The sequence below is a fragment of the Apium graveolens genome, chromosome 4 (genome assembly GCF_009905375.1).
Source record: "Apium graveolens cultivar Ventura chromosome 4, ASM990537v1, whole genome shotgun sequence".
Taxonomy (NCBI): domain Eukaryota; kingdom Viridiplantae; phylum Streptophyta; class Magnoliopsida; order Apiales; family Apiaceae; genus Apium; species Apium graveolens.
Genome location: NC_133650.1, coordinates 11,221,160 through 11,249,079, shown reverse-complemented (window position 1 = coordinate 11,249,079; position 27,920 = coordinate 11,221,160). Strand labels below are relative to the sequence as shown.

Here is a 27,920-nt window from a genome sequence, read left to right as displayed (position 1 = left end):
GTTTTTGTTGATTTGAAATTAGGGATATTATATTGTGACCTTAAACATAACCTTTTTATTAATCTTACTACTGCTTAACCAAAAAATATAATATAAAAATATTGATATTTAAGTATATAATTATTTAAGATACTAAAATAGTAACATATTAGATATGATATTTAAGTAAATGTTAAACTTGTCATTAAAAAATGTGAAATAGTAAAATTAACTATGATAACTTAAAATAATTAAAAAAATTGAAAATGGAATATATTTACAAATAATATTATTGATGAATATATTTATAAATGGGTTTTTAAAATGGGAGAATGTTAATAAAAAAACCCGTACATTTTAGACTAGGCTTGATAAGCAACGAATGAAGACAAATGATTAGTAGAGTATCTTTTAGTTATCTATAATATAATCTAATTCTTGATATAAAAATAATAATAACATAATTATGGTCCTAGAATTGCTCTCCTTCATTCCTTTATTATTTGATGCAGTTTGAAGGAAGAAGCTATGTCAGTATTGAAGGAATGATTCCGTAAACAAATTAAGACAACTTTTTTTTTAAAAAAAAAAGGAATTTATTTATAGTCCATAGAACTTGAATGCATGGATGTAGTTAAAAATCAAGGTGCACTTTTCTTTTTCGTTTTTCTATGTGTCAGAATTCATATTAATGGAGTTGTTGTAAATGTAAATTATTGTAAACCGGAGGCTTACCATCCTGGATCATATTGAAAATCAAGGTCAAATTTTCTTTTTCGTTTTTAATGTGTTACCTTTATGCCTGATTCTAGATAATTATCTATTTCATAAGATAAATTGCAATACAAAACCGGAGCACGAGGAACATAATTTAGAGTAATTTGCAGAGTAACTATATTACACGTCTAGCTAAACTCTGGAAATAGTGCCCTAGGTAACTAGCTTTAGTAAATGCTCATCATGCCTAGCACGAAGAGGAAAAAAATAATGGAACATATTGATACACCTCTGTGTGTCTATTGACAACTTCAACTATATTGCATCTCACATTTGCAGTTTAATAACAGCATTGCACTCTGAAGCAACATTGCAACCAACTTTAAAATAAATTACATACTTCAGAATACGGGATATGGGGTCTTTAAAATCTATTACATATGTATCTGGGCTTTTCTTTCTGTTCTCTTCTCTTTATTTCTTCTTCCCAAAATCTCAACATGCGTACATAAGAATTTTGAATAACATATAAACAATATAACGGTTGAGTGCAGAAACGTTGTCACTATTGGCATCTACAGAACTGTTCTTCAGTTTTCAAGTAAATGAGCCCTCGTTTTAACCTCTGCAAATTAAATCCATATATAAGTACACATCAAAAAATGTACAACACAATTTTGATGTGAAAATACTATGTACTGCAAAGCTAGATTGTAAAGTATCCGCGAGGGAATAAGTAGTGTGCACCTTCTAGTTATCTACCATTTTCAATCCACTAACATACTTTCTATTACTATACTAGTAGTTACTAAAAGAATCATGGAAGACAAGTACAAAAGTTAATCTATTCGCACAATTTCAAGAACAAGTCCTATTAGTCACCCCAGAAAAGCTTGGACTAAAGGAAAATGATTATGATGTTGCCGTATCAACAATAACAATTATATTTACAACTATAGGTCTAGCAAGGAAGTCTAATAGTTTTATAAAACTTATAAGCAAAAAGAAAAGTTCTATAGCTATCCACCTTTCACAAAATACATTAATGTTTTCTGAATAAATCTTTCAATCGTAACTGATTTCAGGAGTAGAAGTTATTTCAGGGATAAAAACAATAGATTTTAGGGATAAACACAATATAACTGCAATACAGGCTGCAGGGCTTAGTTTAAAAAGACTTAATGGAACTAAAGTTCTGGGCCTTCTGGCCCAAATAATCCAACTACAATTGTTTTTTCTTATTTCGGTTTCCTTGCATATAAAATTCAATTGTCTTAAAATAGTTGAATGCCCATTACAAGATTAATATATTAATCCGATGATATATGACCATATATAGTACACCATTCTGAATAAATGGGTTGATTTCATGTGTTTATTTGATTCTTCTGACTTGCAATAATTATCATACAATTCTGATACAAAAAATGTTATAGGAAACCGGTATGCTGTTCTTACTTCAGTTGTTTTGAGAATAACTAAGCATGGACGAGTTGACTTGTCAACCACAACACATGTGTCTCAATATGGAGGTTCAATACTTTACAGAATTGTTACCTCGTTCGTATCTCTCATGCGAAGGAGGTCTAGTCTTTCTGATGGTCTCCGATTAGTTAGAGTTGCAAGCTGAAAAAGTTTCAGATCAGTAACAAGCATTAGCAATTAAAGGTGGAAAGGTGGCTTTAACTCTTAAATTGAATTTGTTAGTGCGTCTGCGCACGGACACATACCCAAAAACTGAAGTGCTCCGGATCATTTGTTGTGGGCATCAATTCTTCAGCCTTGTGGAGCTGCGCTAGGCGTACTTGATCTACAAATAAAATCATATTTGTCATCACTAAGCAAAGGTATACAACTGAAAGCATGGTCATAATCTTACTAATCACGTAGATGCAAATAGATAATATAAGGTCTATTGTTCCTGGAACTAGTTAAAATATATGAAAAGAAATTTTAAAGAGAGGCGATGATACAAAAAATTACAGCACATGAAAAAGCGTCCAATTTAAGGTTCACTAGCTTTCAGGTTTGCAAGTACAAATACGCCCATATTCAGAGAATAGAACAAGGATACATGCATATATATATATATATATATGAGAATAAAGTTCCTGAGGTTTCCTCAGGGAACTTTCCTGAGTTAAAGTTTAAAAAATCCAATACAAGGATGACACATGGCATGTGTAGGGTCAAATGTATATGTGCTAATGAAATAAAATAACTAGAAATTATGTAACAAGGAAAGTGTATAATATTTTAATTTGATCTACATACATATCTTAGGAAAAGTTCCCTGCAGGAACTTTATTCTCATACACACACACACATGCATATGCAATAATCTGAGAAATGTGGAATTTTCTCTCTAGGTATAAACAACTTTAGTGAATCATATTGCTTATAGGTACTTCACGATCAAGTCCAAACTTTTAAAATATCTCAAAATTCAAGCCCTAAACAACTTTTAGCTGCTAGCCTGCCACCATGTCAAATTTGTATATGACCTGCTTCTTGAATGATCGCACATCAGATGATTGTAATATTTATGTTCAAGAAAAGAAACCAAAGGAAGTGAATGACTTATGGAAATGCTTCGCACAAGTACAGTGTTTATCCTCCTAAAAAGCTTTTTATAAGCAACATTGATAATAAATCTTATAGAATATTGTCTCTGATGAATTACCTCCTTGAGCTGCCTCTTGTGCTGTCCTCATCCATGATTTAGCATATTCTTCTGCTTTTTGTACCGTTTCCTGTAACTACAGGCATCCATATATTATAGTCAAGACATCTTGTTGGTCTTGGACACATATTCTGCATTAAGTTTAAGATCATGCTTGCTACATCATACATGAACGACTTCTTATAAGATTCAAAAACATATCAGTGCACCTGTAGTGCAAGTAATTCAGAAACAGTAATCCAAAAGATAAAGGTCTTTCACTCTTTAACTGATTTGCCCAAAATCTACAATGCTCTATGTGCCCAATATCTACAATTCTCCTTTCAAAAGAGCATTGCATTACTTCTCAATCTTACGCAAGTTGAGGAAAAAGAATTACTAACATAGCAAGCCACTGACAAAAACTCTCCTCCATGTAAACTCAAAACTACAGTGCACTTACGTCTAATCTCTCTTCTGTTCCTTCGGCGGGGCATATATCCTGTATCCATTCAATTTCAGCAACCCGGTACCTTCAAAATCAGAAAAGGGCATTAATGTAGCAACCATCACAAAACTTTATGACTAATGAAGACATGGCAGATTGGTTTACCCATCTTGATCCCAGTTTTCAATTATGCGACATCTTCTACGGCCTTCAACCTGTTGACAAAGTAATATTACATGACTAGCCATCACAGCACTATGAAGAAATGAATAGCCTCTGTCGCAGATAAGTCCATATGATGCAGATGGACTGCTCTCTCTTTAGGTCTCAGATTTGGGTTTCTTAATTTTAACTGTCAAGTGTCAACTTATCCAACACCCTACCAACTTCAGTACAATATTGTAGAAGAACCCAATTTTAAATAGTAAAATCACAGCTAAATGTAAAATGGTGACCCGAGTAGCGAAACTTTAAAAATCTGGTTGATCCTTACATAGTTGAAAAGTTAATTTATGACTAGGTTGTTATTCTGTCAAAATGGTGACTAGAGTTGCGAAGTTTAATTTAAAAACAAATAAATTGGGTACAAATTCTTTCGTATTCACTGTAGGATCATGTACATTCAGTAAATGGACTATCCATTTATAACGAAAAAACAAACAAAACTTTCCAGAAATACGTATGACCCACCTGGAGATAAGGTCACTGTAAGGTGGGATGTATGCAGAGACTATCCCTACACCTAGAAGTAGATAAGTTGTTGCCGTAAAAACCCCTAGCTTTTGTGATGAAATTAAGGTTTGGCAAGATGTTGGAAAATTTTTGAGGTGCAGGAAGTATCAAAAGGCGAAAGACATTGTAAAGTGTAGGTAGTACACTATACTTCCCGGATATACTTCCTAAATATATAAAAAGTATTAAGTTATGAAGGTGCTCTGAATTGAAAAGTATTAATCGAACAACTTGAAGCTTTGTTTTTTTGAAGGGTGACAATTGACAAGTGATAGATACTCCTTCCTTGTGAGGACAAGACACAATAAAAACCCTACATGTTTTATCTATTTAAATTGTACATAAGTAGTCAGACAGAAGAGATATCAAGTAGATCATAGAGTCTCAAATAACCAACCATCGACTGTAAGAACATTTCCAAACTTTAAAATAAAAAAGAAAGGGGGGACAAAGTAATTTTTAAAATATTATCTCCAAACTAACCAAGAGAATAAAATTTCCATGACATAGATAACAATAAAGGACGCCGTAATCATAATTAACAGGTGGCAAATGCATCTGCAAAGGAGCCAATAAGCATGTTCATGAAATACTGACATAAGCAATGTGATGAAGCCATATCTTACCTCTAGAAAGAAACGTCCATCTGGAAGTGCCTCGCAACTACAAAGTTTAACCAGAAAATGTTTAATGTACTCCACAAATATTACATATAACTTAGGTAAGATAGCATGTAAATCATAGAATCTGGACAAGGGATCGACTAAACCTACTCAGTGATCTCAACTTCACAAGCGTGATCAGCTACTGAACCGGATCTAGAATCAATGGTAACCTATATAAATCAGAGACATCCCCGTGGACATTGTAAGAGGATTCCTTTACCATTTCATTAAAAATAGACAATTAATTGAGAAAAAAAGGATATATTACCATTCCCATTCTTCGGTTTCCTTCCATTATCCGCCTTACCTACAATTTCATAAAAAAGAAAAAGCTACTATGACTAGTATTATCAACCAGAAAGAGTTTTTAAATAAAACAATTCATTTCAAAAAGAATGAATCAAACGAGCATTATAAGAATGCTCCTTATGCTTCAAGTTAAAATTTTTCTTTTTGTTATTATTATTGTTTGTCAACCCTTTCTCTTGAACTTGGCTTGAGGACTTTGTGGAATCTTGTAACCAAGTCCAATCTACATTTAATATCTTTAAGACCCAAGTCTTTTAGCGTTGTTTAACTTTAATTATATATCCTTTTTCCCCCATTTGGCTTAACTTGAAAAAAGTCACTTGCTACTTTAAGTTATTTTATGATTTTCAAGCAAATTTATCAATTTAGATCATTTATTTAAATAAATATAACTAATAAGAGGTAATACACATATATAACAAAAAAAAGGCTACAAGCTTCAATTAAAACGGACAATATTGAGCACGGTTGGAAAGCTCAAGTGGTTAAGAGTTTATCCTAGGTCCTGGGTTCGACCCTGACTCACCTGAGAATTCTTAGAACACATACTCATTATTAGTAAAAAAAACAAATATTGATTTTTCCTCGAGTCAAATTGCAAATTTAAGAATAGGTGACTGATATAAGCACATATTTTCTCCTTTTCATAATTTAACTTATATAAGCCGGTTTCAATACTCTCAACTTATACGTAAGGTGCACAAATAGGCACTAGCCCCTAAATACATACATCAATATATCCCTTTAATGGCCTCTGGTGATATCTGACACAACAGAAGAACTGTGCTAATATCGACAGCACGAACCAGACAAGACTCAGATATAAGTTTATCAACTATGATCAATGTATCCTAATGCCTGGTTACCATTTCATCCCATTGATGTTAAAGAATTACCAGCTCAATTAAAATTCAGTCCTATTCAAAACTCAAATTAATTAAAGCAATCTTAATTGATGGGAACTTACTATGTTCAACAATAGATCAAATTTACTGAATCCAATTTAAATGTTTTTTTCATGTCTAGGGTACTCTACACCACTTTACACATTTTGTGGCCTACTATCTCAAATTCTGCTAATGCAATGTACCAGGATCTTTTTTTTTTACTTTTTTTCTGCTAAATCACGAAATTTCTATTTTTATGCTAAACTAAATAACGGAAATTTATTTAGATTTTAGAGGAACCTAAATGGGTTAACCACCATAAATTGAACTCACCATAAGTCTATACCGAGGTTCAAATATGTTGAGTTGTAACTTTTGGAAAGGTAGGACAACATCCATGACAAAAAGAGGCAACAAATCAGCACCCATGGTTGTTAAATTTTCATGCTCCAACTTTCTTTCTGCATATTCCTCTGGAAAGTTCTTTTGTATGATGTTGTTCAGTGTAACACTTAAAATAAACAAACAGAAATTATGAGACAGTGTAAACATCATTTAGAGTCAGGAAATAAGTAAGCTGTGTTTAAAAATTAGTGGAAACACATCGCAAAGATTTAGTGTATCAGAAACTTATCATTTTAGATGCCAATCAACCAATGACAACCAGAAATACCATTAAGCATTTATAAACTACTACAATTGAAGCATATAACAAATTTGATTGCTTTCAGATATTCCGATCCTATTCCGCTCTATCTAAAATTGGAAGTTCTAAATTTCTATAAGAACCTTACAATGTCTTGTAGTTCTTGAGGTCTATCTAGAGAACAAGTAATTTTATGAAAAGCATAATTAAAAATGTCAGTAGACACTTTTAATAATAATTCATATCCACATGGTTTTTCTGTGCATGTCAAGTAATAGAATAATTGGACTAAAAGAAACAGCAAAAAAATTGATCTTTTTTCCTCTACCGTTTAATACATAAAAATCTCAAACCGCTCCTTTAGCAGAAACGGTTACAATCACTGGGTTTATACTGAAAGGTTGATGGCATATTATTTGAAGTCAGAATTAGAGATTCGAAAAGGATAGCCAATAATGAGAGACCATTTAAAATAAAATATATGGAAAACAAAAAGTTTGACAGCGCCAAGTGATATGTTCTCATCACGAAGTTCAGGAAAACTACACAAGTATAACAGTATGAACTAAATTCCAATATTATACTCACCTGATTGAACAAGTTCTAGGACTTATAAAAAGAATTGTTCGGCACAATGGGCATCTGTTACCTATCAATGACAAGAATGGATCACTTAAATAAACAAAGTAAATACTGATTAAATTTTAAAAATGGAGGACTCGCTAGAAACGCTCACATCGGTCCATTGCTTGAAATAGGCAAGAACGGCAAAAGGAGTGTCCACAAGGGGTTGTAACAGGTTCATAAATTAGCTTTAAGCAAACAGTACAATCAAAGTCGTCGCTACGTAGAGTTATCTCATGATTACTCCTCCCCACTGTACTACTTGTCATTCTTGCTAAATTCTGTAGATGAGTACTTTCACCAAAAAGAAACAAATGTTGAGTACTCTATATATACCAAATGAGAGGATTAAAGTTACGAGTACAAAATATGACCATTATCTATATTTAACTTAAAAGGTACAATATCGAAGACTGGCAAAATAACAAGCAACTAAATAGGTAAAATGATGAACCAAAATAATATGCTCTAAGCTTTGATTATTTTTCCTACTATTTATATATATCGGTTAGCCACGTGAGGGATAACATGGAAGCTTCCCTCACATAGTCACATTATAAAGAGATTAGAGGGCTATATTTCCATGCCATTGAGTGAATGTGTTCGGAAGAACATCTGACCACCCTCGCATATTTTGGTTAATTATAAAGAATTAAATTAATAATAAGACAACCTACTGGATTAATTATGATGGTGTTTTGTTTTATTTATGAGGGTGCTAGATTGACTTATAGGTTCATAAGATAAAAGTAGGTCAAAAGTATGTTCTTTCAAAATTATATTTAAAATTTTCAACAAGAATTTATATTACCCTGCCACAGATATTATCATATCATCTTATATTATCCGATTAACTGTGAGAACGTTATCGTGTCAATTAGTGACTTTACAACACTGCTAATCAGTAATTTTTTATTAATCAAACTATCCAAAAGATAACAACTTATAAGTGATAAATTTACTAATTCTTTTAAAAAAATTTAAGTTCCAAAACCAACTTTGAGTAACCAGTACTTGGTTTTAGGTAAGGCAAAGGGCCCTACATTACCTTAAAGGGTTAATGTGGAGTCCCGAGAGAACTACGTCATGGGCCAGCTCAAACCTTTGTAACTGCCAAAAAATATCATATGAAAGTGAGTTTTAGCTTATAAAAATCATTGACCACTCGACAGATATCACAAGGAACTAGTAATGCATCGCATGTGAGGACCATATAAAGGTCTAAGATTCCGGAAAGTGAATGTTAATCTGAAACAGTGTCTATTCAAGAAAATGAATACCTATATCTGAGATCCAATTTTATGCATGCTGGAAATGTTTCATCAGATGAAAGTTCACAAGAAACTTGGGAAGAAGTTAGTAGACAAGAAGCATGTTAGTCCTATTTAGGGGTTGTTTGGTTCATGGTGAATGTGCCCATTTACGGATATCGGAGCCTTAAACCCAGATGAGAGTGTTTGGATTAGTGATTTAGTGGTGTGAACTGTAGAATGGGAACCCATTCCCTCTAGGAGGGTAAATCAAACCATCATACCCTTTGGGTTTCCATTTCATTCCCATCCCAAACCCCCCCCCCCCATTCCCATTCTCATGATGCATCAAAACGCCCCGTTAAGGCGGCGACATGGACAGGGAAAGATTGACCCTAAGGAAAGGGTAACTATGATCATTGCAAAATATCAGGTGACGTTGAAAGAATGCAAGAGAATTGTACAAGTAGCAATTGTGAAACCCAATTAAAGTCTACAAGTAGCAATTGTGAAACCCAATTTAAATGTATGACAGGATTATAACAGTGGTTTCGTACCAAAATGAGTGAATCAGCCTTCAAAATATGTGCTTTTACTGAATCGCTTTGAAGGTTTATCAATTTGTCAGCGTCCTTGAGAGCAAGCTAGGAAAACATTTATAAACATGCTAATGCAGTATTAGTAATGGATATTGTACTGATTCCATTAAGCTCAAAAGGAATACCACATTAATTACAATAAAAGTAAGTTACATACTCCAGCATGTATAGTTGGATCGAGCCCGCTTAATGGTTGATATTCAGAATCTGATGGAGGACGATCTACCAGGAACTGACAAATCCTGGTAACAATTCATTCAAGATGTAACTGTTAAAGAATTCAAAATATATCTGTTTATATTTAAGATGGTTGTGTTCATAACAAATGTGATATCAAATTGAAGTATCCAGACTGCAACCTGAGATAGGCAGCACATCGATTGCTTAGAATAACAGGATGATTAGGTTTAATATTAATAGCCCTCGAGTAACAACTGATTGCCTGAAAAAATAAACGCAAATTATCAGCACAAATGATAACACACAAGAGTGACCTTATCTTTGGAACCACGATATTTTCATTAACCTACAACAAACAATATCACACTGAAACTCTAATTACAAATTTCAATACTCCTATTTAACACACGTAGATAAATTGAAAACGTGACGATTCCAACATATTATTACATAATCTATAACAAATTAAGCATCAATCAAAATATATAGCTTCATGATGAATAATAATAAATAAATGAATTTTTCTCGAAAGCTAAATCACATAACAAGGAAACTATTACATATTCCAACACTCCTGCATTACACGTGAATAAACAAAAAATGTGCAAACATTTTTCCGGTTACTTACTTCAGTACATTCCAATTATAAGATAAAACATATTATTCAATAATCTCTAACAAAATGAGCATCAATTGAAATATAAAGCCTCGTGATGAAAAATATATAACTGAATTTTACTCGAAAGCTAGATCACTAAACCATAGAATCCGTGATTCGACTAAAATCAAATTGAAAGCAGTACAGGCAAGCAGTGAGTAAGTTATAACAAACACTAATAAAGCTACAGAGCAGTAATTAAAAATAAAAAAATAAAAACCTCTTCGAAGCGATTTTGACGAAAGGCTTGGTTAGCTTTGGTAACAAGTTGATGAAGATGCGTATGTGATATAGTATTATAATCCTCTTGTTCATTCTCCTGCAATTCAAATTTCAATTATACATTTATACTTAATAGTTACTTACAATGTATATATACAGGTATAAATGAAGGTGTGAGATGGATACCGATACGAAGTCATCAACGTCGTCGATTGCTTCCAGAGAGATTGCTTGATTCGACATTGGAGAGAGAGAGAGAGATAGTTGAGAGAGAGAGAGAGAGTTGAGGGAGAGAGATATTAGTGAACGTAAGTCGTAAAGGAAGTTAAGCGAGCGCCGTGTATGTACACGGACCTGATTAGTATTACGTGTTCTTCTGCAGACTGTGTGTATAAAAATACGCACAGTCACAATCACAGACACACTCTTTGTATTTTGCTTTTTGTTTCTGTGGAGCTAGTTCATACTTCTTCATACATTATTTGCTAGCCATGTATAATTCGCATTATTTTTATAAAATAAACTATATTTAATCGTAAATACTAAAATAAATAAAGGATGGTAATAATAAGAATAAATTATAATTTTTATTATCGTGGACAAATTTAATTATTGCTTATTCAAAATTCGCGCCTTGAATAAAAAACTATTAGTAATTTTATAAATTTATATTTACTAAAATGATTTGTCGGTAAGTCCAACTAGGGGTCCAACTAGGTTACGACTTATAAATATCCCTTCTATATATAATAGGAGAACAATGGTATAATTTCATGAGATTAAAATATCTCATTGAAAAGACTAAATTACCCATATTTGTAATATTTATATAAAAATGTAGTTTGTGGAAATTGAACTCAAGTTATTTCATTCAACCTCTTACTAGTACACCATATTGTCACATGTGCTTTTTATCATACACATAATATGTAAGTGTGCTAAATGAATATTTTATTTAACTTTAAAGATACTTATTTGAATTCCGCAAAAAAAATAGTTAGTTGAATATTTGTATAATTAATTTTAAAGAATTAAATTCCAGATATAAAATTAGGCATAATACATAAATGGATTATTATCTTATTTATTAATCATTTTTTAGTTTAAAAATATATCTCATATATTTTTAACATATTTTTTATTATAAAAAGTAATTAAAATGTATATATATAATTTTTTTTTAAAATATTGAAAATAGAATCGCTTATATTGGTATTACATATTTAGATAAGTTTGAATTATTATGAGTCAATGCATTTTAGAACTTGACCAATTGTTAAAAAAATACTCGAAATTTGACTACATGACTCATCCGAAAAATATCGTCACATTCTACGTTTAGTAAATTTAAATTACAAACTCGGCGAAAATATCTTCCCAATAATGTGAAATTTTTAATATCTTATGTTAATATAAACTAATGTGTTTGAGGTCTTTATATGATTATAAATCAATTGATTATTTATATTAAAATTACTAACTTTCTTTGGTAACACGTTATTTTTTTTTTAGATTTGTCCCAATTTTAAGAATATTTAAAATTAGAAATGAAATCTCACTAGATTTGTTAAAACTACGATGATATATTAAATTGATTTATTTTTCATTTTTCACTTTAAAAAAAACTAATTTTTTTAAAAAGGATTCTTTTGGATCAGTAATTTTTATTGATCAAAATAATATTGTACTAATATTTTGAATTATTTTAATATTTTGAGTTATTCAAATAAAGGTTATATTTATACTATATTGTAGCATTTGATTCAATGCATTTTATATTATTTAAGGAAAAAACCATATATTGTTCAATATTTTGAAGGAATTAACGAGTTCAACTGATATTTATAAAACTTTATCGAAGTGAAATTTTTTAATTTTAGAAAAATAGTATAAAATGTTATCAAATTATTGTATGAAGAAATATTAAAGTCGTAATTAAAAAAACTTAAAAACGGTTTAAATAACAATATAAATACAATTTTCTTTCGAATTCTTGAAAAAAATCATGAATATCAATAATAAGCCTTAAAAGTATATAATTCATTTTTATGGTACAACCATGATTGATACCCGGTTGCGTAAAAATTAGATATGGGTTGTTTGTGAGTGATAATGTGAATACCATATATAAATTATAGCAATTTATTTATTACATAATTTTAATTTTTAAATAATTATAATTTTATGTTATTTAAATAATCAATTATCTCACTATATATTAATAAAGATTATACATGTACATAAATCAGATATTTAGCATATAAATAATTGAAACTATCATAATTTACTAAGAGATGTAACACACAATAATTTACATGCTAGCACACACATACATATAACTTAATCTTACTTTGTTAAGAGTAGTGTAAATATAAAAAAACTAACATTTTCCCGTATATGCATACGTTGAATTTCAAAAACTAATATTTTTTATTAAAATCAACTTTAATATTAACAATAATGTAAATTTTACATTATTGTATATTATGATTGCAAATCATTATAACTTCAATTATGCATTTTATATCTTTTTAAATTGAGTAGGTTAATTGTAAGTTAGTAGTGAACTGAGTAATAATATTGAGCAGTACATATAGTTTATGTAAATAAAATTCAAGATTTTGGTCAACTCTGTATTCAACATATATGTTAATTTGTAGTTTTTTATTTGTAAACATACTAACAGCATTCTACAGATTAAGTTTAATCATTTCATTTTAAACGTGCACTTACTACTTTGTTTATATTCATTTATTAAATATAAGATAATGGGTGAGAAAAATATAATATAATAATAGTTAAGGAGATATTCACTCCTACAATTGAGTAAGCATTCGAAACTCCTAATATTATAAAGGGGGGCATGGAGCTTGTTGGAGAGAAATTTTATCTCCATTTCTTCAAAATTTGACTCAAGAGTCTATATAAGGATGTTGTTGGAATTGCTCTATAAACATTATAAATTGCATGATGCATAAAAAAAATTTAGAAAATGACACGTGCCTCGCACGGGTTATTATACTAGTTATTTATAATGAGTAATCAAATTTAACTGTGTGATTGATGTATTGACAAGTCAAAGATTAACCAAAATAATAATTGAGATATTGGATACATTTTAATAAGGAAAATAAATTGAATCATTTTTCAACTATTGTTGTTTTATTATTTGGATCCCTAAACTAAAGATTATGTGTATTTCAGTTTATTTAACTTTCAATTTTTCTAATTCAAGCCTTCCGTCAGTAAATCAATAATGGGCGTTACTTTTGTTGACGTGGCATGTGTCTCTTCCTAAGTTCTTGAACGGTTCAGAAAATCGATGGTCCGATTAAAGGTGTTAGTGAGGCCCAACTCACAAGTTCTAGTAACAAAATCAAAACTCAAATCAAACTCTATCTATTTCTAATCTCGAATTTTACAATTGGTGTAATATCAAATTTCCGGTGGTCGAACTATAATATTTGCCGGAATTTTTGAGTTTTGACCAAAAAAACCTTTAATCGAGCCTATTTTTGATTTCATTGATGCATATGTATATATTTGTTAATTGTGGGTTTAATGATATTTTTATTTAATTTTTTCAAGGTGTTTTAAGATTTCCTATTTTTTTCTCATTTAAAATTTTTCGGTGACCAGATTTTTTTGAGCAAGATTTTGATGACGGTTAGAATCCTTTTAACCGAGGGACTTAATTAAGAAAAAAATTTAAAGTTAAATGACTTGAATTATGGAATCTTTAGTTTATGCAGTCAAACAATAAAATAACAATAGTTAAGGGACGATTCAATTTATTTTTCCCATTTTAATAATGCTAATAACATTTATTATACATAACTCTAACTATCTTATTTATAAAAAAATATCTTTTCATAATAATTTATAATACTAGTTGAATATTTTTAAGTACGTAAAAGTCTATGTTCGAGTTATTGACCTATTATGTAAGTATTATATCATATACATAATTACCTATAATTACCTTGGAGTTGATTTATTTTGATCATGGGGTATAAATTAGTCACTTGAAAATTTGTATTATTACGTGAAAAAATTAAAGTTGAATTACAAAAATTAATATTAAGAGTTGAGATAAATAAATATATTATAACAAAATAGTTTAATATAAGAGTTTCACCAAATATAATAAAAGTATAATAATCCTCGTAAAATATGAAAAAAATAGCAAATTAGCTTGTAAAATTAATTTTACCGGATAATTGTAAGACACGTAAACTAGAAAATACAAATATATTAAAAAAAACAGGAAAAAATCGAGTTAGAGTTTATCGAATCGAGTTCGAGTTGAGTTAAAAAAACTCGGCCTCAACTCGAGTTTTATCGAGTATGAAAATGTGTTCACACTCGATCTCGATAACAAGTTCGAGTCGAGTCGAACCCATTTTATCGAGTCGAGTTCAAATTTAAACCGGCTCGGTTCAAATTACATCCCATGTAATTGAAACACGCATCAATATGATTGCATTATGCTGTCCATTCCTCGATAAGATTTTTAATAATTTAGTCAGAAGGTTGTTCACAATTATTTATAAAATTATCAATTCAGATTTATTTTAACAACACGAGTTTTTCAACTATTAATACAGTAATTGAAATTGAAAAATAATAGACGTGAATCACAAAATCTATGTAATAATTATTTTATATATAAGTCCGGTTTATATATAGGTGTTTGCTAATGAGATCTCAAGGAAGTCCGGCGTCTCGTAAAAGGTTATACTTGGCGCCTGATCCCCGCCCCCGCCGGTAACTAAAATTTAGAAGATGGCTTCATGCCTGAAAATGCAACTAAAGCAACTATTCTTTTGTAATTAAATTTCACATTTTTTTTACATATATTTCATTGTCACATCATAGATACATGAAATACCCATCACAAAAACCAAGTGTGAACAATTTTAAGCCCCACAATTGTGTTGTTATACATTGGGCATGAAAAATTATATCCATATCCTATAAAATAAAACTTGTTTGTGGCTAACAACCCTCTATGTTTTTGGTTAGGTGCAAAGCTAACCTCAATTTCTTTTAGCAATTCTTTGGCTACCTTTCCTTTTGTAATTACTACATTCTTTTTACATTTCTTCAACCAAACAACAAAATTCATCAATAAAACGTTAGAAATGAATTTTCCAGAAGATGCACTTACTGAGATTTTGTCAAGGCTGCATGTAAAAGCTCTTTCAAGATTCAAATGTGTCTCAAAATCATGGAACAATCTTATTAAAGAGCCTCATTTTATCTCCAAACACTTGATTAATTGGACAAACTCATCAACAAACAAAGACAATGTTCATCTCCTCATCAGCAGGCGCGATGATGAAACAAATAAACGAGTAATTTCATTGTCAACAGATAATGCACTTGACACATTTGTTGATCAAAACTCACCACCATTTATAAATGAAACGTTCGGTCACATTCGCCTCTTAGGACCCTGCAATGGACTTGTCTGCTTATATGGTTATCCAGATAGTATTGCATTATGGAACCCTGCCATTAGGGAATTCAAAAAGCTCCCAAAATCAACTATACCACGTCCACTGGGAAAATTTGTACTTGGAGGTGATATTGGCTTTGGATATGATTCAAGAACAAATGATTATAAGGTGATACAAATATTGTTTTGTTGCTCCAAGAATGAAGGAAATGTTAATCAAGTGGAAATCTATAATGCCAGCACAGATGCATGGCGAAAATATAATGATGAACTACCTGCTAATATAATGTATCGAAACATTTGGAGTACATGTTATAAGAATGAAAGATTTTGCTGGTGGGCAAAAGATGGTGAAACGGAGTTGGTTCTTTCATTTGACATGAAAAGTGAAGAGTTCAAAAAGAAGGCATTGCCTGTAAACATTAGAGACCTCGAAGGGGAAGATAGAGTAACAAGGGCTATTCTTCCATTTGGTGAATCAGTTGCTGTTTTAGTGTATGCAATTAAACAAGTTGAGAAAGTGTTTGATGTTTGGGTGATAAAGAGTTTAGATGACAACGAAAGTTGGACAAGATTACCTAGCATTGGACCAGTTTCCAGGGTGGAGAGACCATTGGGATTTTGGAAAAATGGAGAAGTTATTTTGGAAAATAGTTGCAGGGAACTGGTTTTGTATGATGATAGTCTTGACAAGATTAGATATCTTGGAGTTCATGGCAAGAGGGACAGACTAGAAGTTCTTGTTTACAAGGAGAGCCTAGTTTCAATCTGTTCAACCTCAAAATTTTCATGAGTTCCTTCAATATTGTAGACTAGTAGAAACCAGTTTTGTAAAACAATCATGTAAATACGAACAAAAAATATTTTAAGCAAATTTAAAGGTTGCTCCATTTTGTTTAATTATATAAATTGTGGTTTCCAAAATGTGTGTTCTGAAAGTTTTTATGCTTTTCATTTCATGGTTGCAACATGAGTAGATATATTTGAGGATTTTAGAGTTCTCGATTACAATTGATTATTGGTCCTATTTTGAAAATCTGACTAATTATTATTAGTGTTTGTATAGACTAGCTGGTTTTGTTTGATTTTTTTTAAGAAACTCATATTATTTTATTAATCACTCATTGGCAAATTCCGATTCATACTTTTGGCAACACTTAATGTTAGATATAAAAAAGTCACAACTGTAATCTGGCCATCTTGGTCGATGAATTAGTCATGCTGATTAAATGACAAATTTAAAACTATGTACAAAGGTAATACTTAAAACGGATTTTATTATTTTCTTTTAATAAAAAATAAAATAAAATAAATATATATAACTATCTAGTTAAAGGATATTAAAGTATGTGCAAAAAGTTAAAATTCATATAAATATAATAAAAAGTAGAGGGAGTATCATTTTACCGAATGAATAACGTAGTTGACAATATCTTCTTAGTTTTTACCAAACGAGAAATGTGGTCGAGTATCGTAACAGGTGCGATGGTTCCGTGTCAAATAATAAAATTGAAACGTTTTTATTCGTACACTATCAAAAGATATTCATTAAAGCTATCTTTTTAGTTTTTACCAAATGGGAATGTCGTCCCGCAACATGTGCGATGATTTTGTGTCAGAACAATAAAATTCAAATATTTTTATTTGTACACTATTAAATGATATTGATTTGCGAAATTGAAATTATGATAACCTGAATCAAATTACGAACTTTTTTTAAAAAATCGGGTCAAGTCTCAATTTTGAGTTCGAAAAAAACCAAAATCTATTGTTTCAAATGCAGCTAATTTGTATAACGACTAGTTCAACAAAGACCTCAAAAAATCATGATTTATTGATACAAACAATAATGGTATTTTGCCTTATAAAATTGAACAGAAATCTCAAATTTTCTTGACTAGGAACTTGGGTGTTAAGAAATGGTTAAAACATATATCTATATAACTCTAATTATTTAAGACAAAACAATTTTTTGTGAATTCAAGGCAAATAAAAAGTTAAAATTAAATAAATTAAAACTTAACCGTATTATACTGTACTTGTCATATTTGTACTACTACTACCTAACAAATCAAAAAGTAATAAATTACTTATTCATCCTGTACTATCTTCCAACCAACCCTATTTATGGATTACTCTCTCCTTGCCTCATCAAAACCACACACTCTCTCTTCAATCCTCTGCACACCATGGATAACATGAACGGCGGTGACATGGCCGGAATGTCTCCACCTCCGACCAAGACAACAAACATGATGCACCCACATGACCATCAAATGATGCACATGACTTTCTTCTGGGGCAAAAACGCTTTGATTCTCTTCCCAGGCTGGCCCGGATCCCACTCGGGTCACTATGTGTTAGCTCTCTTCCTTGTGTTTGTGCTTGCTGTTGTTGTGGAGTGGCTGTCAAACTGTAACTTGATAAGGGAAGGTTCGGATCGTGTGGTGGCTACAGGACTGGTTAGGACTCTCATGCATGTGGTTCGTGTAGGGTTGGCTTATTTGGTTATGTTGGCTCTTATGTCTTTTAACGTTGGTGTTTTTCTTGTTGCCGTGTTTGGACATGCTGTTGGTTTCTTGTTTTTTGGGACTAGGGTTTTTAAGAAACACCCTCCCACGCCGGTGCTCGGAAAAACCACCGACTTGCCGCCGATGACTTGTTGATTTATGTATCTATTATTGCATTAATCATTTATAAATTTTATGGATTGGTATGGATTGTGGAATGTGTTTCTTTTGTCCTTTTTAGGAATGTACCAGACCGTTTTAGACAATAAAATAATAGATTATCTAATATGTATTTATATTTTTATAAAATCTCTTATTCTCTTTTTAATATTCAATTCATTGTTCTTTTAACCGTGGTTAAAGATATTTATGATTTTTCGGGCAATTTTTGAGAACTCTACGACTTCACGAATCGGTCAAATATTTTTGATCGATTTATCCTCAATTTTTGAAAAATTGAACGATTTCTATAACAGAGCTTTTAAATCTGAAATCTTAATACATTTTTATATGTGACTGTTTGATTTGAGGAGCAACTCTATTGAATGAAATGCAAAATTAAGGAAATTTTAAGGAATGATATTAATCTACCAAAGTAATTGCAGTTTCATTTGTCATCTTTTGAAACAATCTTCTGACGAGAGCGAGCCACATATGCAATCATAATGGTGCGTTTCCAGTCACAAATAAAGAATATCGGAGAAAATTCTAAAAGGCTCCTCTATACGATCATGGCCAAAAATTTAAAGCTGGAATCATGTAGCTTTATTTAGCTTTTCATAACATATGCACTGTAATGCAAGTATATTATAAACCGAAAAATGTGTTTGTTCCCGATCATGTTCCGCAGGGATCTCTAAAGAGGCATATCGCGAGTATGCTTGTGTTGGCTTCCCAAAAGCTGCGGTCTATTATATTACAGTGCTTTATTACAGCTCTATTTTGAGTTTCTCCTTTAGTTCCTTCATTGGTTACTTCGTGGTGATTCCACATATGCAATCCATTATCAATCTAATAAAATTAGATGCGTTAAAAAGTGAAAAGCAGTTAAAATGGGACAGAGGGAATACCAACATTGCAGGTGAATAGGAAACAGAAATGAAATACATGACAACTTTACATGGATTAAAATGAAAAATTATTTTTGCACACCCCTTAACGTCTATAAGTGCTTGGTGAATGAATGAATAATGGCTAACGTACTTGGGAATCAGGCTGCATCTTACAACGATATTTTACTTCCAGCCAGTTAATTCAACATCAAATCTCAGAGTGTGAAGAAATCCTACAACTATAAATTAGTGCTGGTCAGTATTGTAGTAACTAATAGTGGGAGATGACTTGTTATTTCTGTGATTTAGTTCGCTTTAATGTGTAGCTGTCAGTGAAATTAACGGGTATATATATTTGTAGGAGCACGAAAGAGATTGAGTTAACCTGTTCTTGGAAGACAGAATATCCCCTGCAAAACATGATCGGTAATCTACTGTAGTCTATATTAAATTGCTGGGCAAGCAGGTCATATTTCTCAATTGTTTGAGTAACCTGCATATTCAAAGGACTCAGATAAGAAACTGCAAGTGTACGGAATCAGGAATTTCATTCAGAATATGGGGGTGGAGGTAGGAAACACCATCAAATATTTCCGAGCTTTCTGTTTAGTCCTTCCTAATTTGACCAACTCCCAAAAACAGTTATTATACTGGTTGTTGATGTGGCCTGCAAATCCAGGGGAAAGTGATATAGAATTTGAAACAGGAAAGTGTCTCGGTAACAGAAGATACACTTTAAATGAATTGTTTTTGTTTAGTTTGTCCTGTCATTATTGATAGGCGAGTACACATAATAAGCAGAAAAAGATGCACAAAACAGAGTAGCTATCTCTCTGCAAAGACGAGAAACATAAATTCCGCCAACACACGCATGCAGGGGCCAATAGAAAAGTACAGATATATAGTTCTCATCGCCAAACAAAAGAAACAATAAGCATCTTGGCATTTTTCCTCTTCCCAAACTTCTGGTTTTAAATAGTAAGATCTTTTATTCCTTAAATATAAAGCAACAAGGCAATGACAATGCTGATATGCAGGACACAGTTTCAATACTTATGCAGTATTAAGAAGAAAAGGAAAAGGACATACAATTAACTTGTCTCCATGCCAAATAATCTTGACGAATATTAGAGGAGGGGTAGCACACAGCACGGCCATCAAATAAGGGTGTGCACTTTAACTTCTTATTAGGAAAAAAGTGTCCCCATTTCCTGACGTAAACAGCAGAAAATAATGACAAAATTGCTGACACTCTGTAGCTGAAACATACACACACATATATTAGTATCTTAGGCATGGATAATTAGCTGACATCCGAAGATGCAATAACAGCAAGATAAGAGAGTGGGTAAATGTCATCTAATGGAAACGCAAGTCGTGACCAAACTGCTCTCATGGAATATGACAAATGAAATTTCACAGAGGGGGATATAGTTGAGAACTCTGTACCCAGTTTTAGTTCACTTCCGATATGTTGTTGTACAGAGTAAAAGATAATTTATATAACAGTATGTACCTAGCACGCCTTTGATAGAGCAGAAAATCTACCTTCAAAACGAAGCTGCAAACATGAGACTAAAGAAAGGTTGGTCTAATAAATGTGCCAAAAAAATACAAAATACCTGTACTCGTTGCTCACCCCCTACGAGAATACTACATCATTGAATTCCTTTAGCACTGCAACTGCAGATGAATTCATTAGGTTCAGGGCTTGCTCATTGTTTGGCTTCTCAAATTCATGTATCTAAGAGAACCTAGCAAAAGCCATCAGCTAAACTTTCAAAATCCAGATTTGACATAATTATATCGATATACAACACCATGCTGCACTTCTGTCAAAAAATCATTATGTTTTGGGATCTAGAAGAAGAATATAAATACTTTAGCAAGTCAAAATTCGGTTAATTTTCTTCTAAAATAAATTTGTATTTGCCCAATGCTTCTAACTAGACAATATGCACCCAACACCCATATTCTTCTACCATTTTGGCTTGGCTAAAATGGAACAAATATCTACAACTGAGTATAAAAAATCTTAAATTGTAATGCACCACCATAAACCAAACAAAATGCTGAATTGTTCTAGGAAGAAGCAGAAGAGCAAATGGTATAGCTCCTACAGCAATTAGAGCTCAGTCAACATCATGAGTAAAAGGGGCAAAAGAGGGATTAACAGAAAGATAAAGGGTTTGAACAGGAAAAGGGGAATGAATCATATAACCGCAAGCAATAACTATTCAGTTGAGAAGTAGTCATATTTAATATGAATTTACCAACAGAATTTAAGACGAAATTTATATGGAATTCGACTCCAGGCCACCGAATCATTACTTTCTGAGTCAATATAAGAAAAGGAAATAAACATAAACACACACACACACACACACACACATATATAGTAGGGTAAATATACCTGTGAAAGTGGCAGCCATCTATTCTGAAAACAATACAGGTAGATGGCATGAACTTATTCTCAAATATGAAGGGCTTGACAAACTCTGGTTTGATATTGTTGTTGTCCACTATAAAGCTACCTATCTCCTTTACTAAACAAGAATGCTTGTTCCAAAAGCTTCGTGAGGCTATATTTTCAGTGTGCTCTACAATAACATTTTTCCGCAATCTTTTAACAGGAGTCTCACTGATATACTTCACGATTGCTCCAATCTGAGAAATAAGTCAATTAGTAACTTATTGTACCACATTAAATTTCAAGGTTTGATGAAATCTAAGCATTGCAATACAAACAAGAATGCACTTCAAGACCCTCCCTACTCTTATCATTACAGTTAGGTTATATTATTTTCCACATCACTTTAAGTCAATAATTATTTAAACTGATCCTTCATAAGCTGCAAGCTATATAATGCCTTATTAATTAACAAGATAAAATCATTTATGTGCTAACTGCTAACTTACAAACTATCCGGCCCAAATTGTTTAATATTCAATTGTCACTTTCGTATAGATGTAGTCCAACTTTCTTTGAGAATCGGAAGATATTTTAACAAGGATGCAATCAGTAATATTAGAAATTAATTTAATACGAGTTCATTGATAAATGCCTTGAATATAATATTTGAATGTGATAGGTAGATAATGAGACAAGTTGAGATAAGTTGAGGTTTATGTTTATAATATAAGTAGGTATAATAACAATGAATACGTTCCGACCAAAATATAGTGAAACTAGAACACTATAACAATAAACATTGGCATGGATAATACCTCAGTCTTGAGAACACTGGATCCTTGACGAAACATTTTATAGATTAGCTTGTGATCAATTTTAAACTATTGAAATAACAGCTCATTTTTGTCTTGCTTAAGAGTTCCCTACAGATATAGGTACCACATAAGGTAAGTGCAAGATGTTTAGTTTGGAGACAAGAAACATACTAGAACAACTGGCTTTTACGCATTTTAATGTTTTAAAGATAGAGGTAAGACCAGATAATGTCTTTAATAGATAAAATTGTACATAATAATAATCATCCAGTTCACATTCAGACGAGGGAATTTAGTTTTTTTTCAAAAGAGATGCAATTGTATTCATAATGAGGATGACAAATTTCAAGATATCACAATGTGGCTACTACATACAAGAAACAAAAAACTTACCTACCTTTACCTCTCTATAAATCTCTCTATATTTTTGCAACTCTTTTAAATTTTAATCTTTAATTCATTTTCACCGTGTTTTCTATTAACATTTTATCCTCCTTACACCATATATCTTCTAAATATTTCTCAGACTTTCTTGATTCTCCCAATGCTCCTTTTTCTCTATTTAAACTCATGTACAATATCTGGATCCTGACTAAGAACTTGAGCAATAAAGTTTCATGTTCGTTCAGCGATAAGAGTAAGTATGGTCTAGGAAAATATTAATTTTTTCGGGTTGCAAGCGAAGAAACTCCAGAACAAGGTCTAAGTTGATGCCTTTGATGTAATGATTAACTCATGTGGAGTGCTATATTGGACAATAAGTTCTTATTTGCTTCCTGCATAGCTCAACCCGTCAGTTAACAATAAAACAGTTATCGTAGAGCATATGCTAGGGCATCCCTTTTACACGTTACTCTCCGAAACCAAGTAGATACAAGCAGTAAAACAAGAAAAGTTTTGGCGATCACACACGCACAAATTCTGCATTCTGCCAAAGCATTTAATAATAGTGCAAGACAAGTCTAAAATTGAAACAAAATACATGGTCAATGTACAGTGGATTTATGTTCAAAGGCTTGTTTGAAATCACGAGAATTACAACTTTCAATCATGCAGTACCAACGCCTATGATAGGTGAAAAGATTAATCAAAGGAGTGCGGAACAAAAAACATAAAAAGCAGGATAGTATAAGCAAATGCAAGTACCTTTAAAATTTCTCGAGCTTCTAGTTCTGTCTTTTCACTTTGGATCAGATTCCATAGACAATTATAATGTTGGTTTTCTGTGTGGCCTATAAGAATAATATGATATTTTACTAAAATAGTAATATTAATTTTGAAAAGAATTAGATATAATCATGTATGGATTTATTAGCCAAGGCAGCACATGCGATAAGTAGCATATCAATTCTGATTCTTCACATTGTTGTTACCACTTACATTCTCTCTGTCGGCATGCAAGATATGTCTGAAGAACCTCTACAGACGCACAACATATGATCCGTGATTGAATTTGAGGAAGTGATTTTAACTCCTTCTGAGGAATGTAATATTTCCAAAATATTACAAATTTGGATGTGAAGAGAGAAACAATGAGCGAAAGAATTTTGCTGCAAAATCAATATCAAGTAGCTAAGAATATATGCAATTCACAATGGTGGGTAAAAAAAGGTTAACCATGATGCAATTTCATAGAAAATTGTGGAGTTAATTGAGTTCTGGGAAGGCGTATAATATCTAATTTTTTAGCAGTCGGATCCCCCCCCCCTAATATATCGATATATATTAAACAATAGAGCTATGGTTGTTCGTGAAGAAACCGAAGTCCAAAGTTGCCGTTTCTTCCTTAAAACAGTTCGAAAGAGTACAGGTTCTCTTTGTTGCTGTAGCACTTTCATAGTTTCATCATTCATGTCCCTTGGATTTGGATTACTATGATGCGCCAGCTTAGTCCCTTACCTGAACTGTATGACGGCCTAGATTAATATCACGAGGCCAAGATAATCCGAAAGAGGAGAAAGAATAAAATGATGTCTGATTAAAAAATATATGATAGAAGTATTAACAATATATGCGAAAGCAGAAGAATGAATCCATAACACTGAATCTCGAGCAAAAGGTATAGTTGAGGATAAACAGAGAAGCTGAAGTTCATTCTGCGTCGAGGCGGAGAAATTTACTGGGAAAACGGGGAAGTGGAAAAATCGATAGGCCAGTAAGGGGCTAAATTGTTCGTACTGACTTGGTGAGTTTGGACTGGAAGAATATCCCACCAGCTCTTCTTTCTTCTTTAGAGCACACCTGGCCAATATTAATGCAATCTGTGAAGGTGACTTTTTTTCCTGTTGTAAACACCTAAAGACTAAAGTATGTGCATTTTTTCTTTTTTATTGTCATCTTGATTTTATTTGCATCTCTAACAACCACCAATTCTTTTACGTATTTATCATATTTCAAGTAACACGAGAAATTGAGGTGTAACACGAGAAATTGAGGTGAGACATAGGTTATTCTTTTTGTGAAAGATAACTCAACGTGAGGAATGAGGATTACAAGTAACACAAGAAATTTCTCATATGTGTTACCATATCATATTTCGGCAAAGGCTTCAACACTAATTACTTGCTTCTAGAGTAGAATATATGAACTTGTCCTTAACTTACAGGATGAGATTTCAACTTCTTATGAGGAATATAATGTTCTTTGATTTATTACAAAATTTAGATGTGAAGAGCAAAACCCTCCCCTCCCCCAAAAGCTGAGAAAGAATCCATAATCCCAAGTGCTATGGGAATACCGTTTAATTAGCCAATGCCTGTTCAAACTACTTCAGTTAATCATGTCTTTTTTTTTTTTTGCTAAATAGTTAATCATGTCTTTGATTGACAAGAATCAATACTATCTGTCAGGCTCCTCTTCCGAATGAAATTCAATTCCCCGAACGGAAGTTCAATTCTATCTGAACTACCCATTTTCAAATGATATCCACATTGTTCACAAAGATTCATCTTTTATTTTAAAAAAATTCTTACAATTTAATTTCTAGCAAGGGACAATTTTGCTGCAAAATCAACATCAATCAGCTAAGGTTTCATACAATACACACTAATGAATTACCGGAATTACCGGTTATGAAACTGAAATATCTCGAGGTGAAAGAGAGCTAAAAACATTCAACACACACACAAAAAAAAGAAGCTAAAATTCCTTAAACAGTATAACAAACTTAACTGTAACATTATGATATTTCATTAAGCACTCGAGTCAGACAAAAACTAAACCAATGTGTAAGAGATTACGAGCAACGAGAAAAGAACATGCAAAGCCAAAATACAACAAGATCACTATTTACCTGGCCCTCCTTTGATGAAAGTTGGTTCCTTTACTAAAAACAAAACTGCAACAACAAACATAAAAAACAATTACACAATTTCTTAACAAAAAACGATGGAATGAGGTCATAATAATGAGATAATAAATCTGCACTCATCACGAAAACCATACGAGAAAACGATATCAGTATACTATTTTAACACTGCAGTTACACAAGCATTCGTCAAATTCAAAGGTTTCTCGTCATTGTGTTGATCAAATTCATGCATTTGAGAAAATCTGGTAAATTTGTCGGTTGCCATTGTTGTTAGTTAGTTCAGTTTATGTGTTTTTTTCTCAGGGAACTTTGTCAAACAGATGGCGGGCATGACTAATTAGGAATTTTTGTTAAAAAATCGAAATTGACATTCAATCGATTCAATTTCCGAAATTCTTTGTAGTTATAACTTTATAACTCATTTTTTTTAAATCAGGTTATAACTCAAATTAAAATTTAAAACAATATATTTTTTATTTTGTGTTAGTTGAGATAAAATGTACTTTACTCAGTTTAAAAAATATTTGTAATAATTACAGGTAATAATTATAACTTAACCCTTAAATTATGACAGCCGTACACATAAACTCCTAAAAAAATCGTTTATTTTAATCCTTCAAGATTTGTTCACTTTAATCCTTTTATAAAAATTTCTTCCAATACTGCTCTCAATATCTAGGGTTATTATGTCCGCAATCACATAATTCAAGGGAAACATTGTTCGTCATTCATTTTCTTGTATTTTTTTATTTATTAAATAATATATATATATATATATATAAATGTATAATATACTAATTATTTATGTATTATTAAATTTAGTTTACTTTCGGTGAATCTTACAAAAATTATAAATTTTACCTATAATAAAAATTGGTAAAATTATAATATACTATTAAAATCTTAGGATATATGCAATTATAACCAATATAAATTAAAACTTATTTGATTGCATAAACTAATTAATATGATAAATAATATAATTAAAAATTTACTTATTAATTAAATAATTTTAAATAATTTTTTGCAAGAATGAAAACAATTATTAAAAAATATTAAAGGATTAAAGTGTACAAAATTCATAACTTATGGGTTGAAGTATACAACCTTTAAGGATAATATTGGAAAAAGATTTAGCAAAAGGGTTGAAGTGTACACAACATATAGTTAAGGGGTCAAAATGAACAATTTTTTTGTTCAAGATTATAATCTATATATCATGTTATATTTTAGGGGCAAAATTATAATTAAGCCTAATTACAAATTGTAAAATGCTACTCTCTCGGTTCCGGTAAATTGTTATCATTTTTTAGAGAGTGTATCGTTTTTTAGAGAATGTCCGACACACATTTTAAAATGAATGTGAAGTATAGTTCTATAAATTTTTTTATTTTTTTTTTCTGAACAAAAATAAAATGTTTAAACTTTTATTCAAAAAAAGAATTTTTTTTTAAAAAAAATTATAGAACTATATTTTATATTTATCTTAAAATACGTGTCGGACATCCTTTTAGAAACGATAACAATTGGGAGGGACGGAAGAAGTATTTATATATAATACTTTTGTTAAATTTAATAACAAAATAATATTATCGTAATTATTAAATTTGAATCTCACTCCTCTTTTGTAAAATAAATTTAACTCTTTTGTTGAAACATATTTTTTATGTGCCTTCAATCATAAATGTTACGTACTCCTGCATTTACAACAATTCCCAACAATTCCCAAATTAGTGTTTAATCTATGCACACAAATCCTTGTTGAAAAAATATAATTTTCA

General features: G+C 31.3%; 4 protein-coding genes across 11 annotated transcripts; 2 read left to right on the top strand and 2 right to left on the bottom strand.

Annotated features, from left to right (window-relative positions):
- Positions 1 to 831: 831 nt before the first annotated feature.
- On the bottom strand, positions 832 to 10,991 carry LOC141717740 (uncharacterized). Of its 2 annotated transcripts, XM_074519927.1 has the most exons (18): positions 10,765 to 10,979; positions 10,577 to 10,675; positions 9,878 to 9,960; positions 9,676 to 9,760; positions 9,477 to 9,563; positions 8,718 to 8,779; positions 7,782 to 7,963; positions 7,634 to 7,694; positions 6,733 to 6,910; positions 5,472 to 5,510; positions 5,312 to 5,373; positions 5,165 to 5,201; positions 3,972 to 4,021; positions 3,822 to 3,891; positions 3,380 to 3,455; positions 2,427 to 2,506; positions 2,254 to 2,322; positions 832 to 1,321 (listed from the first exon to the last, which is right to left on the bottom strand). In XM_074519927.1, exons 1-18 carry the CDS (start codon positions 10,819 to 10,821, stop codon positions 1,262 to 1,264), a joined length of 1,437 nt encoding a protein of 478 aa, XP_074376028.1. In that variant the 5' UTR covers positions 10,822 to 10,979; the 3' UTR covers positions 832 to 1,261. The 2 variants fall into 2 exon arrangements, 1 of the variants encoding a protein (XP_074376028.1); XR_012573745.1 differs by lacking the exon at positions 832 to 1,321 and having other exon boundaries at positions 2,265 to 2,322; positions 3,380 to 3,510; positions 10,765 to 10,991.
- A 3,535-nt stretch (positions 10,992 to 14,526) lies between these two features.
- On the top strand, positions 14,527 to 16,870 carry LOC141716651 (F-box/kelch-repeat protein At3g23880-like). The gene has a single exon (XM_074518845.1). The coding sequence runs from the start codon at positions 15,723 to 15,725 to the stop codon at positions 16,830 to 16,832; it is 1,110 nt and encodes a 369-aa protein (XP_074374946.1). The 5' UTR covers positions 14,527 to 15,722; the 3' UTR covers positions 16,833 to 16,870.
- A 1,264-nt stretch (positions 16,871 to 18,134) lies between these two features.
- Positions 18,135 to 18,841, top strand: LOC141717739 (copper transporter 6-like). The gene has a single exon (XM_074519926.1). It carries the CDS (start codon positions 18,229 to 18,231, stop codon positions 18,703 to 18,705), a length of 477 nt encoding a protein of 158 aa, XP_074376027.1. The 5' UTR covers positions 18,135 to 18,228; the 3' UTR covers positions 18,706 to 18,841.
- Positions 18,842 to 19,255: 414 nt separating this feature from the next.
- LOC141716650 (tRNA(His) guanylyltransferase 1-like) lies at positions 19,256 to 26,523 on the bottom strand. 7 transcript variants are annotated; one of them, XR_012573279.1, is made up of 11 exons: positions 26,274 to 26,523; positions 26,122 to 26,166; positions 24,210 to 24,379; positions 23,976 to 24,061; positions 22,015 to 22,268; positions 21,224 to 21,355; positions 20,691 to 20,860; positions 20,183 to 20,268; positions 19,987 to 20,094; positions 19,753 to 19,840; positions 19,256 to 19,560 (listed from the first exon to the last, which is right to left on the bottom strand). XR_012573279.1 is itself a non-coding variant. In XM_074518841.1 (9 exons), the coding sequence occupies exons 6-9, from the start codon at positions 20,896 to 20,898 to the stop codon at positions 19,387 to 19,389; spliced, it is 576 nt and encodes a 191-aa protein (XP_074374942.1). In that variant the 5' UTR covers positions 20,899 to 21,355; positions 22,015 to 22,268; positions 23,976 to 24,061; positions 24,210 to 24,379; positions 26,122 to 26,166; positions 26,274 to 26,523; the 3' UTR covers positions 19,256 to 19,386. The 7 variants fall into 7 exon arrangements, 4 of the variants coding, with proteins under 4 accessions (XP_074374942.1, XP_074374943.1, XP_074374944.1 ...); XR_012573280.1 differs by having other exon boundaries at positions 21,224 to 21,284; XR_012573278.1 differs by having other exon boundaries at positions 20,691 to 21,355.
- Between the last annotated feature and the right edge of the window lie 1,397 nt (positions 26,524 to 27,920).

Coding starts and splice junctions, on each gene's coding strand:
- LOC141717740 (XM_074519927.1), bottom strand. CDS start 10,821: ATGTCGAATCAAGCAATCTCTCTGGAAGCAATCGACGACGTTGATGAC. Junction 6,911..7,633: donor CCTAGAACTTGTTCAATCAG/GTGAGTATAATA, acceptor GTTTATTTTAAG/TGTTACACTGAACAACATCA. Junction 2,323..2,426: donor CGGAGCACTTCAGTTTTTGG/GTATGTGTCCGT, acceptor AAACTTTTTCAG/CTTGCAACTCTAACTAATCG.
- LOC141716650 (XM_074518841.1), bottom strand. CDS start 20,898: ATGCCTAAGATACTAATATATGTGTGTGTATGTTTCAGCTACAGAGTG. Junction 20,269..20,690: donor GGCATGGAGACAAGTTAATT/GTATGTCCTTTT, acceptor CTGGATTTGCAG/GCCACATCAACAACCAGTAT. Junction 20,095..20,182: donor AAGCTCGGAAATATTTGATG/GTGTTTCCTACC, acceptor TTGAATATGCAG/GTTACTCAAACAATTGAGAA.
- LOC141716651 (XM_074518845.1), top strand. CDS start 15,723: ATGAATTTTCCAGAAGATGCACTTACTGAGATTTTGTCAAGGCTGCAT.
- LOC141717739 (XM_074519926.1), top strand. CDS start 18,229: ATGGATAACATGAACGGCGGTGACATGGCCGGAATGTCTCCACCTCCG.